This window comes from Carassius gibelio, chromosome B1 (genome assembly GCF_023724105.1).
Source record: "Carassius gibelio isolate Cgi1373 ecotype wild population from Czech Republic chromosome B1, carGib1.2-hapl.c, whole genome shotgun sequence".
In the NCBI taxonomy this organism is placed as follows: Eukaryota; Metazoa; Chordata; class Actinopteri; order Cypriniformes; family Cyprinidae; genus Carassius; species Carassius gibelio.
The window spans coordinates 17,476,117-17,489,857 of NC_068396.1; the positions used below are offsets into that span (position 1 = coordinate 17,476,117).

At 36.0% G+C, this 13,741-nt stretch overlaps 1 protein-coding gene across 3 annotated transcripts in view; it reads right to left on the minus strand.

The window, feature by feature from the left end:
- LOC127949643 (LON peptidase N-terminal domain and RING finger protein 2) overlaps positions 1 to 13,741 on the minus strand; it is a 121,710-nt gene that overhangs the window by 49,361 nt on the left and 58,608 nt on the right. For all 3 annotated transcript variants that reach the window (XM_052547082.1, XM_052547083.1, XM_052547081.1), the window contains exon 3: positions 12,874 to 12,992. In XM_052547082.1, the coding sequence (XP_052403042.1) occupies positions 12,874 to 12,992 (119 nt within the window). The remainder of the gene's footprint in view (positions 1 to 12,873; positions 12,993 to 13,741) is intronic.

A 13,741-nucleotide genomic window follows, 5' to 3' on the forward strand; every position in this document is an offset into this window, starting at 1 on the left:
TGTCTGACAGTTTTTTAATTTTCTGTTATCCATACAGTGTTGTAAAGTCATGAAACTATGCATATTTACTCAGAATAACTTTTTTTTCTGTATGAAAAAAGGTTTTGAAGTGTTTGGAATTTAAAAATGCAGGAAAATTAATAATTCCATCTTTACTGTCATTTTAAAAAAATCACCACGACAAAACCATCCAAGCTATCCAAAACCCATTCACAATTTAAGTTCCTCAATGTTTTTTCAACATGTAGACAAAGTTTTGTGTGTATAGTGTTACTCTCCTCTGAGCAGTATGCATTAATTCACAGCTAAATGTAAAAAACAATCCACATTCAAATCAAAATAGCCGACTTCCTGTTGGTCGTAGCTGATGACTGTGAATTAGAAAGTTGTCCGTCTTGATAAGAACAATTTTTGTACTGAGTTTGGTGTCTGTAGCTAAAACTAACCCCCCCACTTTTGACAAAAGGTGGCGCTATAGAGCCCTCTTATGAACTTTTGCCAGTGTCTAGCTGTCACTAATACTGATATGTGTTCTGAGTTTGATGAAATTCTAAGCATGTTATATGCCTCAAAATCACCTGAGAAGTATTCCAGTTTGACATGCTGCCACGGCAACAATATTTTTAGATATCAATATCCCCCCAGCAGATTTATATCGGCTGTGTTTTAACATTATTCTGATGAAGTTTGAAGCAAATAGAGTAAAATAAGATGCTGAATTCAAAGCATTTTGAAAATGACACACTTCCTGCTGCCAGTTGGTGGCGCTATAACTTTGACTCCTAATAGTCACATATATGCGATCGACATCATACAATGAATAATCTGATGAAGTTTGATTAAAATTAGGAAATGTATGTGGTGGATGGTATTAGACACTTCCTGTTTCTCAATTCTCGCCATAAATTCAATGCCTCGCTATGAGCAAACCGTTCGAGATATCAAAAATCCCCTGGCAATTTTTCATCCCCAATGTTTTGAGATCATGTTGAGCAAGTTTGGTGGCAATCGAGTAAAAAACCTATGACAAGTATATCAAATTCCAGAGCATGCGCTTTTTACATAACTCTAAATAGCTGACTTCCTGTTGGGCGGAGCCTATGACATGCAATACGTAAGTTGTTCGGCACAATGAGATCTATATGTGTAATGTTTCATATTAATACGTGCAAGTATGTGTGAGCTATACATCAACATTTATGACTGTGTTCCAGGGGGCACCGTAGAGCCCCTGTGCCACGCCCGGGTCCCAACCTCTGCAGGCTCCTAAAGGCCACAGATTCCAAAGTGTGTGCAAATTTTCAAGAGTTTTTGAGTATGTTAAGGACTCCAAAAGCCCCCACAACTTTGACGACAAATATGAATAATAAACCCTAAATAGCCAACTTCCTGTTGGGCAGAGCCTATGATATGCAATACGAAAGTTGTTTGTATTGATGAGTTCTATATGTGTACTGAGTTTCGTGTGTCTACGTACAAGTATGTATGATATATGGCCCTCCATATTCCAGGGGGCGCTGTAGAGCCCCTGTGCCACGCCCGTGTATCAGTCTCTGCCCGGCCCTAATGGCCGCAGGTTCCAATGTGTGTGCCAATTTTCAAGACTTTTTAAGCATGTTAAGGGCCCCAAAAGCCCCCGTAACGTTAGAAAAAAAATAATAATAATAATAATAAATAATAAAAAATAATCCTAAGGAAAACAATAGGGCTCTCGCCCTCCAGGCTTGAGCCCTAATAAACAAAGCAGATACAAGAGGGTCCTCGCACCTCGGTGCTCGGGCCCTAATAAACCTGTTCATCAAGTTTGAAAGCCTAATAAGACACTGTCCATATGAAAGAGCAAGAGATTCACACCTTTATCTTGACCCCCACAAGCCATACATAACTACCCCCCAAAAACCCAACCCCCTCCAGCTGAACAGAATTCGGTCTGTTTTTTGGCTCTGAGGAACGGTGTGTTACTGGGCTGAAACAAGTCTGCACTCAGCAGCACTACTCTTTGTATTCATTATTTTTTCGCAGCCCATATTATTATTTTCACAGGACCATGATGATAATAACAAATTATCAATTAATAATTATTTTACAAAATTATATTTATTTGTTATATATATATATATATATATATATATATATATATATATATATTTATGATGTTAAATATATATATATATATATATATATATATATATATATATATATATATATATATATAGAGAGAGAGAGAGAGAGAGAGAGAGAGAGAGAGAGAGAGAGAGAGAGAGAGAGAGAGAGAGAGAGAAACCTAGGGCTATTCTTAAACTTGGAGCTCATTATTATGAAGTACAAATCCAAACACCAGAAATGTTATGCATTTTATGAATAATGAAATGTTATGAAAAGTATGCATTTTATTTATTCACATGCTGTATGGTTGAAATTATATTTTAGTTCACAACTTTAAGTTCCATTGTTCAAAAAAAAAATAAAAAAATGCAAGAACCGTTTCTGACAGACGTATCCGATTCGAGAACCGATGAACTGAGGATACTGCGCATGTGTGATTCAGCGTGAAACAGACCGACACAAAGAGCATCTGAACCGAACTGATTCTTTTGGTGATTGATTCTGAACTGATTCTGTGCTAATGTTATGAGTAAACAGAAGTAAACAGAAGGCTTGAATGAAGGGCAATCATCGCCAATGACGCCATTACGTCGAGCGCAAAAGAACTGCAGAACCGTTTTCTTCAACCAGTTTTTTGAATCGCACTGTCCTAAAGAACTACTGGTGATCCGAAAACCGATGCAACCGGTTCTTGACTCGTGGACGAGTCATTATCTGGCTCGGCTCAGTGTTCAACTTCAGTTCTCTCTTCACAGCAGTTCAGTCAGTGTCCTGTTTGAGTAAATTAATTACTCTGGGATATTGGTTGGTTTGAACTCAGAGGAAGTGTCAGCCACATTAAAAAAAGTTAACAGCTTAAGTCATTTGTGGATTAATGCGTATTGGATACACAAACCGTTTCAATACTTCAATACCACGACTTAGGTGCCCTTGAGCAAGGCATCGAACCCCCAACTGCTCCCCGGGCGCCGCAGCATAAATGGCTGCCCACTGCTCCGGGTGTGTGCTCACAGTGTGTGTGTGTGTGTTCACTGCTCTGTGTGTGTGCATTTCAGATGGGTTAAATGCAGAGCACAAATTCTGAGTATGGGTCACCATACTTGGCTGAATGTCACTTCACTTTACTTTTTAAAACAATTCAGTTCGATTTGGTGAACTGGTTCAAAAAGATCCGGTTACATCCAATGATTTGTTCGCGAACCGGATGACAAACTGCTTTGTTTTGTACTCTCTCACAACAGACACGGAAGAGAAAACAATGCTGAATAAAGTCGTAGTTTTTGCTATTTTTAGACCAAAATGTATTTTCAATACTTCGAAATATTCTAACGGACCCTCTGATGTCACATGGACTACTTTGATGATGTTTTTCTTACCTTTCTGGACATGGACAGTATACCATACACACAGTTTCAATGGAGGGACTGAGAACTCTCTGACTAAATCTAAAATATCTTAAACTGTCTTCCGAAGATAAATGGAGGTCTTACGGGCATTTTTGGGTGAACTAACACTTTAAGTCTAACTAATTTAAAGTACCAATTTTCCATTTGTTTTTTCTAAGACTTTTAAATAAAATGTTGTTTACATATAACACTCCCCAAGAAAATGATTTATCACAATATTTTTATCAGTGCTTTTAAGTGAAAAACAGGCCTTTTTCATTTACTAACAAAGATGTGTCCAAAAACGTTTAAGGAGTAAAGAAAATGGAAAGAGTGTTAAAATAAAACACTTTTTTTTCCAGACAAATATATTTTCAATAAGAGTATGAACAAACACAGCCGTGCACCAAGTAGTAAAACAATTACACAAATGGTCTTCTGCAACAATACAAACTGATTACACTTATTCGTTTAGCTGACGCTTTAATCCAAAGCAATTGCTATATATGTCAGAGGTCGCACGCCTCTGGAGCAACTAGGGGTTAAGTGTCTTGCTCAGGGACACATTGGTGTCTTACAGTGGATTGGAACCCGGGTCTCTCACACCAAAGGCATGTGTCTTATCCACCGCGCATACAACACAACTGATTAACAAATTGCACACAAAATAAGTAAGAAGTATTCAGAGTGCAACATAATTTTTTTTTACAAATTATCTTTATGAACTATATAATAATTATTTACTTAAAATACATAATATAAATGATCGATCCGCTGACTGTAACCTACGTCAGAATTGATTTTACCGGGACATTTCCCAGCGACCCAAAGACATAAGTTCCAGTGCTTCATCAGATATGTACCGCTGTTTCATCCTCGTTTTTATTATTATTATTTTTTTATGTCAAAGTACTCTGTTGTGTTTTTCTGTGCTTTTTCAGATAGATCGCCCATGCAAATGTGTTATTTTGTGTTTATTTTCATGCACGCAGGCACGCAACGCATGCACGAATGACAGACTTTACTTTCACTTTGCATTCATTCATATTTTCAGAGAAATATGTTAAATATTGGTTCGAAAGACCAAAACCTATGTTTATTGGATGAATATGGGACCGACTGAACCAATCTGGGCACAGGGGTGGGACTGCCTTTCCTGTGTGGCTCAGAGGAACGAAATGCATTGGTTTCTTCTTACAAATCATTGTTGTTAAAATGTGATGACAATCACGTACACTAAGGAACCTCTGAACATCCAAATGAGAAAAGGGAAACCCTGATATAATATAATGTTTAATGCACTTGATGTTGTCAATTGCAATAAAAGGAATATAGTTTCTAACTATTTGTATTTTTACATCATTATGGTACAAGAGTATCCTGTTTAAATCAATTTGCTAAATGAGTTAGGTCAAAAAGTAATCTAAAAGTAATCTGAATATATTACCTAAAACGTTTAATGTAATGGATAACGTTACCGACTACATTTTTTGTCATGTAATTGAGAATCAGTAACTGATTACAATTTGTAAGCAATCTACCCAGCTCTATATATACCCAAGTCAAAGCATAATTCTTCCCTTCTTGTATTAGTGTTAAAAAATGTATTAGTCGTTAAAAAAAAAAACACGAATTACATAATTAAACAAACAAACTTACTGAGGGACCACAATAGGCTATGACAGCTGTCATATCATACCCTGGCATGCCCACCTAATGCAAAGCATATAATTTATATATACAGTATACACAGAAGAAAGCCCTGTCTAGGCTTTACCACAGAATGGGTTGTGTCGAGTCATTCATTTGTCTCGTTGTTTGATGAGAAAAAGATTAAATTTAGTTGAAATAAAACGTTTTAAGAATCCTTGCAACTGTAGCAGAAGAGGACTAGTATTTTGTCACGCGGAACTGCCGTAGAACTGATAACAGCACAGTTTGATCTTTTTTTGTCTGACCAATCAGCATAAAGGGGTGTTTACTTCCTGCCCCTGTGTTGAAATCGAATATTCAAGTTGTTTATTCATTTTTCTACCCCTGAACGAAAAAATAAATATTAAGCAGAATGCTTGTTTCTCATTTTTCTACTTTAAAGGGTATTAACCCTTTAACGGTCACCCCGTCCCATAAACGGGACACCTACATTAACTTCAATATATTACAATTAAATCTAATCTAATCTTGTCATATATATCATTGGAAAGGTCTAAGACTCCTCAATATATATTTTACCAATGTTTTTTGTAAAAAAATGTTGGAAAAGTAACAGATTAATTTATAACAAGAGTGCACCCTCAAAAATCTCAATTATAACAGGAGTTTTGACCTTTGTTTAAAAAAAAAAAGACTTCTGTTGCCTTTTTCTCTATCACATTTTAGAAATCATCAGAAATTATCAACTGAAAACTTAAAATCTCAAAATTCATCCTTTAAAACCCATTTTAAAATCAGACATTGCATTACCATGTAAATGGTACATCAATATCATGTTACTAAACATTTTCATTCATGAAATAAAAATGTAAGTTTGGATCATGCACTATAAAGTCTATGTTCAAAACTGTGAGTGACAGTTAAGGGGTTTAACAAAAAGAAAAAAAAATCAAATGACAAAAAATGTAGCACAGACCATATACGTTAAAAAACAAGCTTTATATATATATATATATATATATATATATATATATATATATATATATATATATATATATATATATATATATATGTGTGTGTGTGTGTGTGTGTGTGTGTGTGTGTGAGTGAGTGAGTCTACAGGTGACGTCACGGACACTACGTCCATGTTTTTATACAGTCTATGTTTTTAACCCAGAAATGAAATATGGAAAATGCAGTTTCTTCTTTAAAGAGTAACTAAACCCTAAACCAACTTTTTTTTGTTTATGATCTGTAAGAATGGGGATTTATTAGTGCTGTTCATTGATTCGAGTAACTTTTTTTTGACATTTGAGTATAAAGTGTTTTAATTCTACAATATATGGTGTAAAAACATCTGAGTGCTGCCCTCTTCAGGTTAAATGGTGGCTACTGCAGTTGATTTTTCCTATTTGATGTTTGCGGTGGTACGTGACGTAAGCAGTTTCCAGCTCACCATGCCCTTGGTACAAGCTACCACGTGCTTGGCAGTGTAAAACCATCTTGTTCCGTCAAAATCACTGTAGTGAGTCAGGACAAGGAGTTGGAATTGCGAGTATTGAAAACAATCAGAATAGAGTATTTTAGCATCTATTTAGCAAAGCATTTATATAGTTATTTCGATTATTTTGTGTAGCCCATGTAGTTAATTAGCATTGATGTAAGTGTAGCGTTAGTATTGTTAGAAGCATCTCCGCTGTTCTCTGCCCACTTTTAAGCATTTTTTCCAAATATTGCCAGTGGGTGGAGTCAGGCTCTGACCAGGGGTTTAGTTACCCTTTAATGGTTCAAATACTGATGAATAGAATAAGCAGACACAAACTAATAATCATTATTCAAAATTCGTATTTCATAAAAATATCGTAAAAATAAAATAAAATGTTTTTCAATGTGTATATAAATGCTAAATTCAATTTCTACCTTTTTTTAGTGTCTCTATACATGCTAGCACCCTTTCACGCTACTGGCGTGGCTCCAATAACTGCTTTATGAAACTTTAAGCTTCGATATTCCCGCAAGTTCCGTGCTTGTAACACGATGACAGATGACGGAATGTATAATCTGCATGTGCTTTTGAATCTTGCCAATTTAAAATGAAAGAGAATTCAATACATTATTTGCATGCTTTCTTAATCTGCTTTTCCACTGTGTGGTATGACTCGGCTCGCTTCACTCTACTTCACTTTATAGATTGCCATCTGTGCACCCTACACCCAAAGCATGTGGACATTAAGCTGCCTCTGAAACAGTGTACGAATACAGAATTGAGTTATGTTTTGCATGCATTGTGCACAAATGGCCAAAAACATGGTTGATATAGGCTATTAAGGGATTGTATACAGTTGAGAAGCAAAACGCACATGTAACAGTATAAGGGATATGCCGGTATCTAATTTTCCTGTTGCGGTTAATTGATCATGCTTTTATCACGGTATACGGTATTATCAAGGTATTGAAATTTGGTTTTAAAAAAGTGGTCATAATACATGAAACAAAGCAATACAGATAAATATATAAAAGTTAAATGTTTTACACAAAGTGCAAAAGAACTATAAAAACCAATAGGTATAACTTTACAATAAGACCTCATTAGTTAACCTTAGTTAATGCATTAACATTCAAGGCAAGGCAAGTTTATTTATATAGCATACTTCATAGACAATGGTAATAAATTTTTTTTAAAAAGTCATGAAGAAAAATAATCACAAAAATAAAAAGCAATTTAAGAACTTGAAAATGAAAATGATTTAAAAATTGACTTAAAATTAATTTAAGAGTTTAAAAATAGAAAATGATTTTACATAAAATACAGTGCAATACATAAAATATAGTGTAATCAGTTTGGACATCGCATAGTGCTCATTCAATAAATGCACAGCTTAAGAATGAGCAATAGCTACATTTACTATAGAAGTTATTAATCTTTGTTAAAAAATACAAGTCTTAGTTCATGTTAGCTCATTAAATAACACAGTTGCAACTTTCAGTTTTAACAATGTGATATTAAATATTGGAATACCTAAGATTAATGAATGTTCAGAATAATTTTTTCATTGGCAGTTTGTGTTAACTAATGAAGTGTAAATGGACAATAAAAGATCAAAACACTTTCAAACAATATCTAGGGCATTTGTAGTCCAGATAAAAAATAAATAAATAAATGATTGTTTGAAGATAAATAGCCTATTTAAGTCTAAATATTTCAGTAGTTGGCTCTGTAATAAACACCATAGGGAAAACACAAATGTGAATGGTTATTTAAAGGGGGGGGGGGGGGTGAAATGCTCGTTTTCACTCAATATCCTGTTAATCTTGAGTACCTATAGAGTAGTACTGCATCCTTCATAACTCCAAAAAGTCTTTAGTTTTATTATATTCATAAGAGAAAGATAGTCTGTACCGATTTTTCCCGGAAAAACACGACCGGCTGGAGGCGTGACGTGTGGTCGGAGCTAAAGAATCACGAGTGCCAGTAGGCTTTTGCGTTGAGAGCGTTTGGAAGCTGTGACATTTACCGTGAGGACAAAACCAACCAAAACAAACCATGGCTTACAGTCAGATTCAGCGTATATTTATGATCCAGAATCAGATCCAGAGACTGAAATTTAACAAGAGCAGCATCAGCGACATCGTCTCTGTGTGGTATGTACTGAAACTGTATATATTTGCTTAGCGGTTTTGGAAAATGACTAAGTTCCACTTTGTCGTGTTTTTTTTTTTTTTTTTTTTGTTACTGTACATGTGGAAAGTGCAGTTTGATGACAACGCCGCATGTTGTTTACTTTATGTGCTTACGCGCCGATAGCTAAGTTAACAACACAGAGATATTTGAAGCAGTTTTACTCGTGCAGTTTGATGACAACATCGCATGTTGTTTACTTGATGTGCTTACGCGCCGATAGATAAGTTAACAACACAGAGATATTTGAAGCAGTTTTACTCACCGCATGCGGTTCCAACACACGATCGTGACCCTTTTTCGTTGGGACTGCATTATCCTTAAGAAATAAACAATGTGCAAATCCGGCGTCAAACTGGGCCTTGTTTGTAAAACAAGCATCTTCGAAATGCAGGAGAACAAACACAAACACTTGCACAACTCCGTTGATGCTCTGTAAAAATAAACTCCATCCACTGGTCCCTTAATGCTGTTTCTCTTTTGGTAATCTATGCAGGGTTGTCTTGCCCTGGCAACCAAAAACACACTCCATTTGTGACATTTCGCGACGCTCTCGCTCTGATCAGTGAATGTCTATTGTGCTCTCAGTGCTTTGCTATACGGGAGCGCGCGCTCTTCCGGCAGACATGCCCTTAGGACCCATATAAGGAAATTCCGCTCCATCTAACGTCACACAGAGCCATACTCGAAAAAAACTTTCCGAAACTTGTGACAAACCGGAAGGAGTATTTTTGGAACAGAAATACTCCTTCAAACGTGCAGTCCCAACGAAAAAGGGTCACGATTTGAAACTTTGTCCATGTTTAGCATGGGAATCCAACTCTTTAACAGTGTAAAAAACTCAGTATGCATGAAATACCATTTCACCCGCCCTTTAAGATTATTTTTATGTTTACAGGGTAAGGACTGCATTTTAGCGCCATCTGCTGTCAGAGACTGAATGTGCTTTCATTCAGCACGTCTCTCACGTGTTCCTCATGTGCTTCTCATGCGCGCTTGTTCACATCAGAGCGCATGCGCTCTTTCAAGCAGCATACAGCGGTGTTGTGCATTTTAAGCAGCTGATGGGAATAATATTCTTAAAATGCATTCCAAATTCTAAATAATTTGTAATGTATATTTATTCACTGTATTTAGAAGTGCCCAAGATAACAATATCATGTATATTAATCACCGCAATATATCGCATTACCGAATACCGGCACAAGTCTAAACAGTATAGATACAGTCTCTTTTAACTTTAATATCCATATACACTAGTCCATATCGATATTTGATTCATTTTACAGCCCTAATATATCATTAAAAAATAGCCAAATTCAGTGACGTTCTGCTTTATACAGCAAGCTCTATTTTTGAATGGATTCCGCAATTCAATCGTTTCGCAAACACAGACGGGGTGAATTTATGAATGAAAGTGTAAAAGTTCTGACACAAAACTAAGTTGTTACGTGTCCACACGCTTTTTTAAGTGGGTTATGTTCAACACTAGGCTAACGTTACATAGTTTTGCTTAAGATAGAATGATAAGGCTAATAATATATGCATGCCACTTTCTGAAACAACCTTACACAGTTTTGATAACGTTAATAATGAACACGATGTTAATATAGCCTGCCTGTAATGAAATGCCGACTGCACACATACACATGCTTAGTATTGGGATTCCACAACTTCCCTTGATCATCCTCACAATTAATTGCTTGTAGCCATTTTGTCATCCTTTCCGGCTCTGTATGTTTATTAGGAAGGATGTAGAACTTCAATTCATAATTTGTTAGTTTATTGGAGGTACAGAAAACGACACAGCAACTCTTCGGAGTGATTGTCCCGTGTATTTCAATTGGCGCCAAGGCAATGTTTTCCCCCACTGGCTAAATTCACATGACGGGGCGTTCCCAGACCAACCGTCTGTATCTATAAGATCAGTACATGAGGTCTTAAACAGCATCAGGTTTATTTAGGCTGGTGTCCCTGTAATTAATGGTTATTTTCTGATCACTATTCCAGTGTTATTTTACAGTTGAATAGATTATTCAGGTTCCATAGTAATTTTGTACCTAAATGTTATAGGTAAAAGACCTACATGAAAAAACCTAATGTACTGTTAATGTCATTTGTATCTTGTTTATTGTTTTTCGTTTGTGTTCTTGCAAGTCATTTATTTATTTTTTCTTATTTTATTACTTACCACTTGCTTTCTTTTTTAGTTAAAATAAATTCAATTCTGAGTTTCAGTACACATAATTCTTGTGTGGGGACGGGGCATGGTCAATGGGAAATATTCTTGCCACCACAGCTGGAAAATATGCTAGAGGAAACACTGAGTACCTTCCAAACGTTTGACTGCAGTATCTTATATTCTATCCATCTTATAATCCGGTGCGCCCTGTATATGAAAACAGTTCTAAAATAGGCCATTCATTGAAGGTGCGCCTTATAATCCAGTGCGTCTTACAGTGCGGAAATACGGTAGTTCACCCAAAAATGAAAATTTGGTCATCACTGACTCACTCAAGTCATTCCAAATTTGGATGAGTTGCTTTCTTTATGTTGAATAAAAGAAGATATTTTGAAGATTGCTGGTAATCAAACAGTTGGTCATTGCCATTGACTTTTATAGTATTTTTTTCCTACTATTAAGTCAAAGGCAACCAGCAACTGTTTGATTACCAGCAATCTTCAAAATATATTTTTAATGTTCAACAAAGCAACTCATACAGGTTTAAAACGACATGAGGAAATTAAAAATTTAGCATTTTTGGGTGAAATCCTTTAAGGAAACAAACATCTGAAAAATAAAAGGTGTATCCCATATATAGGATCGGTGCAGCTTTTAAAGTGACAGATGTTTCCCTTGTTGGGGGAAACTGCCATAGTCTGGTGTCATGGCACTGGCATGTGCTTTTGTTTTTTTTTTTTTTTTTTTTTTTTTTTTTTTTTAAGTTGGATGAAATGCTCAAAAAGCAGGGCAGGCAGACACTTTTTTTTTATTAATAGTGAAAATAACTATAAGCTCTATGTGGATCATCTATTATTTAATTACTTTTCCTGTTGTGTTATGTTTTGGTCATGGTATCGGTTCAGTAGTATAGAGATATTTTAGTTAGGTATCATATCAAAGTCATAACTAGGGATGCAACGATACCATTTTTTCAGAACTAATCCGATACCGAAAATTCTAAGTACCATATTTTTCGGACTATAAGTCGCACCTGAGTATAAGCTGCATCAGTCCAAAAAATACGTCATGACGAGGAAAAAAACATCTATAAGTCGCATTGGACTATAAGTGTAAATAACTCAAGTCATTTGTGGATTAATGCTTACTGGAGACACGAACCGGTTCAAACGATTAAGTCCGATTTGGTGAACTGGTTCAACCGGTTCACTAAAAAGAACCAGTTAAATCGAATGATTCATTCGGGAACTGGATATCACTAGTACAAAAGGAAGAGATATTAATACGTAGTGTATTAAATCTGTACGTTAGTTTAATGAGCCTTTTCTTTGAACAGTTTTCAGTTGCACATCCTCAGTTACTGTGTGCTCTTGAAGAGAGCTTCATCGTTTGGACTGTGATAACAGAACAGTTTGATTAATGAACGGAGGATGACAGACAGCTGCAGTGGAAAGAAGAGTTTATGTGAACTTGAATTTAATGACTTCAGTATTAATCTGTACCTCACATGGAACAGCTTCAGAACACTTGAAATAGGTCCACAAAACGTTTTGGTGCTTTATAATGTTTTTTTCTGGGGCTCAACAATAACACAGAATAGTATACGCACAATATCGGATTTACAACGGTCTCATCTGACTGCCAATACCCATCCAGAGTATAAGATCGATGTATCCCTAATCATAACACCACTAGTGTAAAGAACATCATGGTTTGGCAAAATACATAGGGCTTCCATTAAAACAATAAGTTACAACAGCACAAAGAAGTATCTTCATATGCTTACCACCCCTTATGATATGATATATCATTACACCCTAATGGTGGGAAAGGGTCTTGTATATGTCTGTCTCCTCACAGATTCCTACCTTTGGCCACTGGGGACGGAGTAGGCACATGGTGTCCCCATCCTTGATGGCTTGGCCAAAATTCTTCATTTCCATGAGCAGCTCTGCCCGCCGAGCCAGGAGCTGACATATGCAGGGCTCTGTGGAGAGGAGAAGGGGTTAAAAAGAAATCGACAGAACAGGAATTTAACTTGGTGATTTTAAGGAGATTGTAAGCTTGATAGTTGTGGCTAAAACATTAACAGACTAATGTATTATTGCATTAAATACAAAATGGATTGTAGCTCACTCCAAGGCATAAACAATATCACAGGAACTATAAGGTCCAGAAGCATTTTTTTGGTTATCGCAGTTTCATAACCCAGAACTGTCACAGTTAAAGCAGTACAGTTCACATACATAAAATGAATGTCTACACAAGAGATGTGACAAAACTCTAGGAATATTTATTCACTTTGATTATAATTAATGAAGTGCATGACTTATGACTGTCTTAATTTGTTACAATGATAGTGATCTAAAGGATACTTTTAGAAATCAGAGCTTTTTAAATAAGAGCTTCTTGTTCCTGTATGCTGTACAGATGATTGTTTTGCGTTTGTAGCTCCGTGTAGCTTTGTTTTTCTGTAGGACCACAAACCACTAAAGTGTAATTTAATTCTCACCATATTTTATTTTACCTACCGAATTAATTTGACAATTTTCGACAATAATCGCTTAGTACTAGTCCGTTAGGAATATGTAAGCAGTCTGTTTGCTTGTTAATCGCATTCCTAATGTCCTGGAGGACCCCCTGTCCTGCACTTTTTGTATGTCTCCCCAATCTGACATACCCAAATTAGTTGAGCTGATGAGTGGAATCAGGTATGTTAGATAAGGGAGCCATACA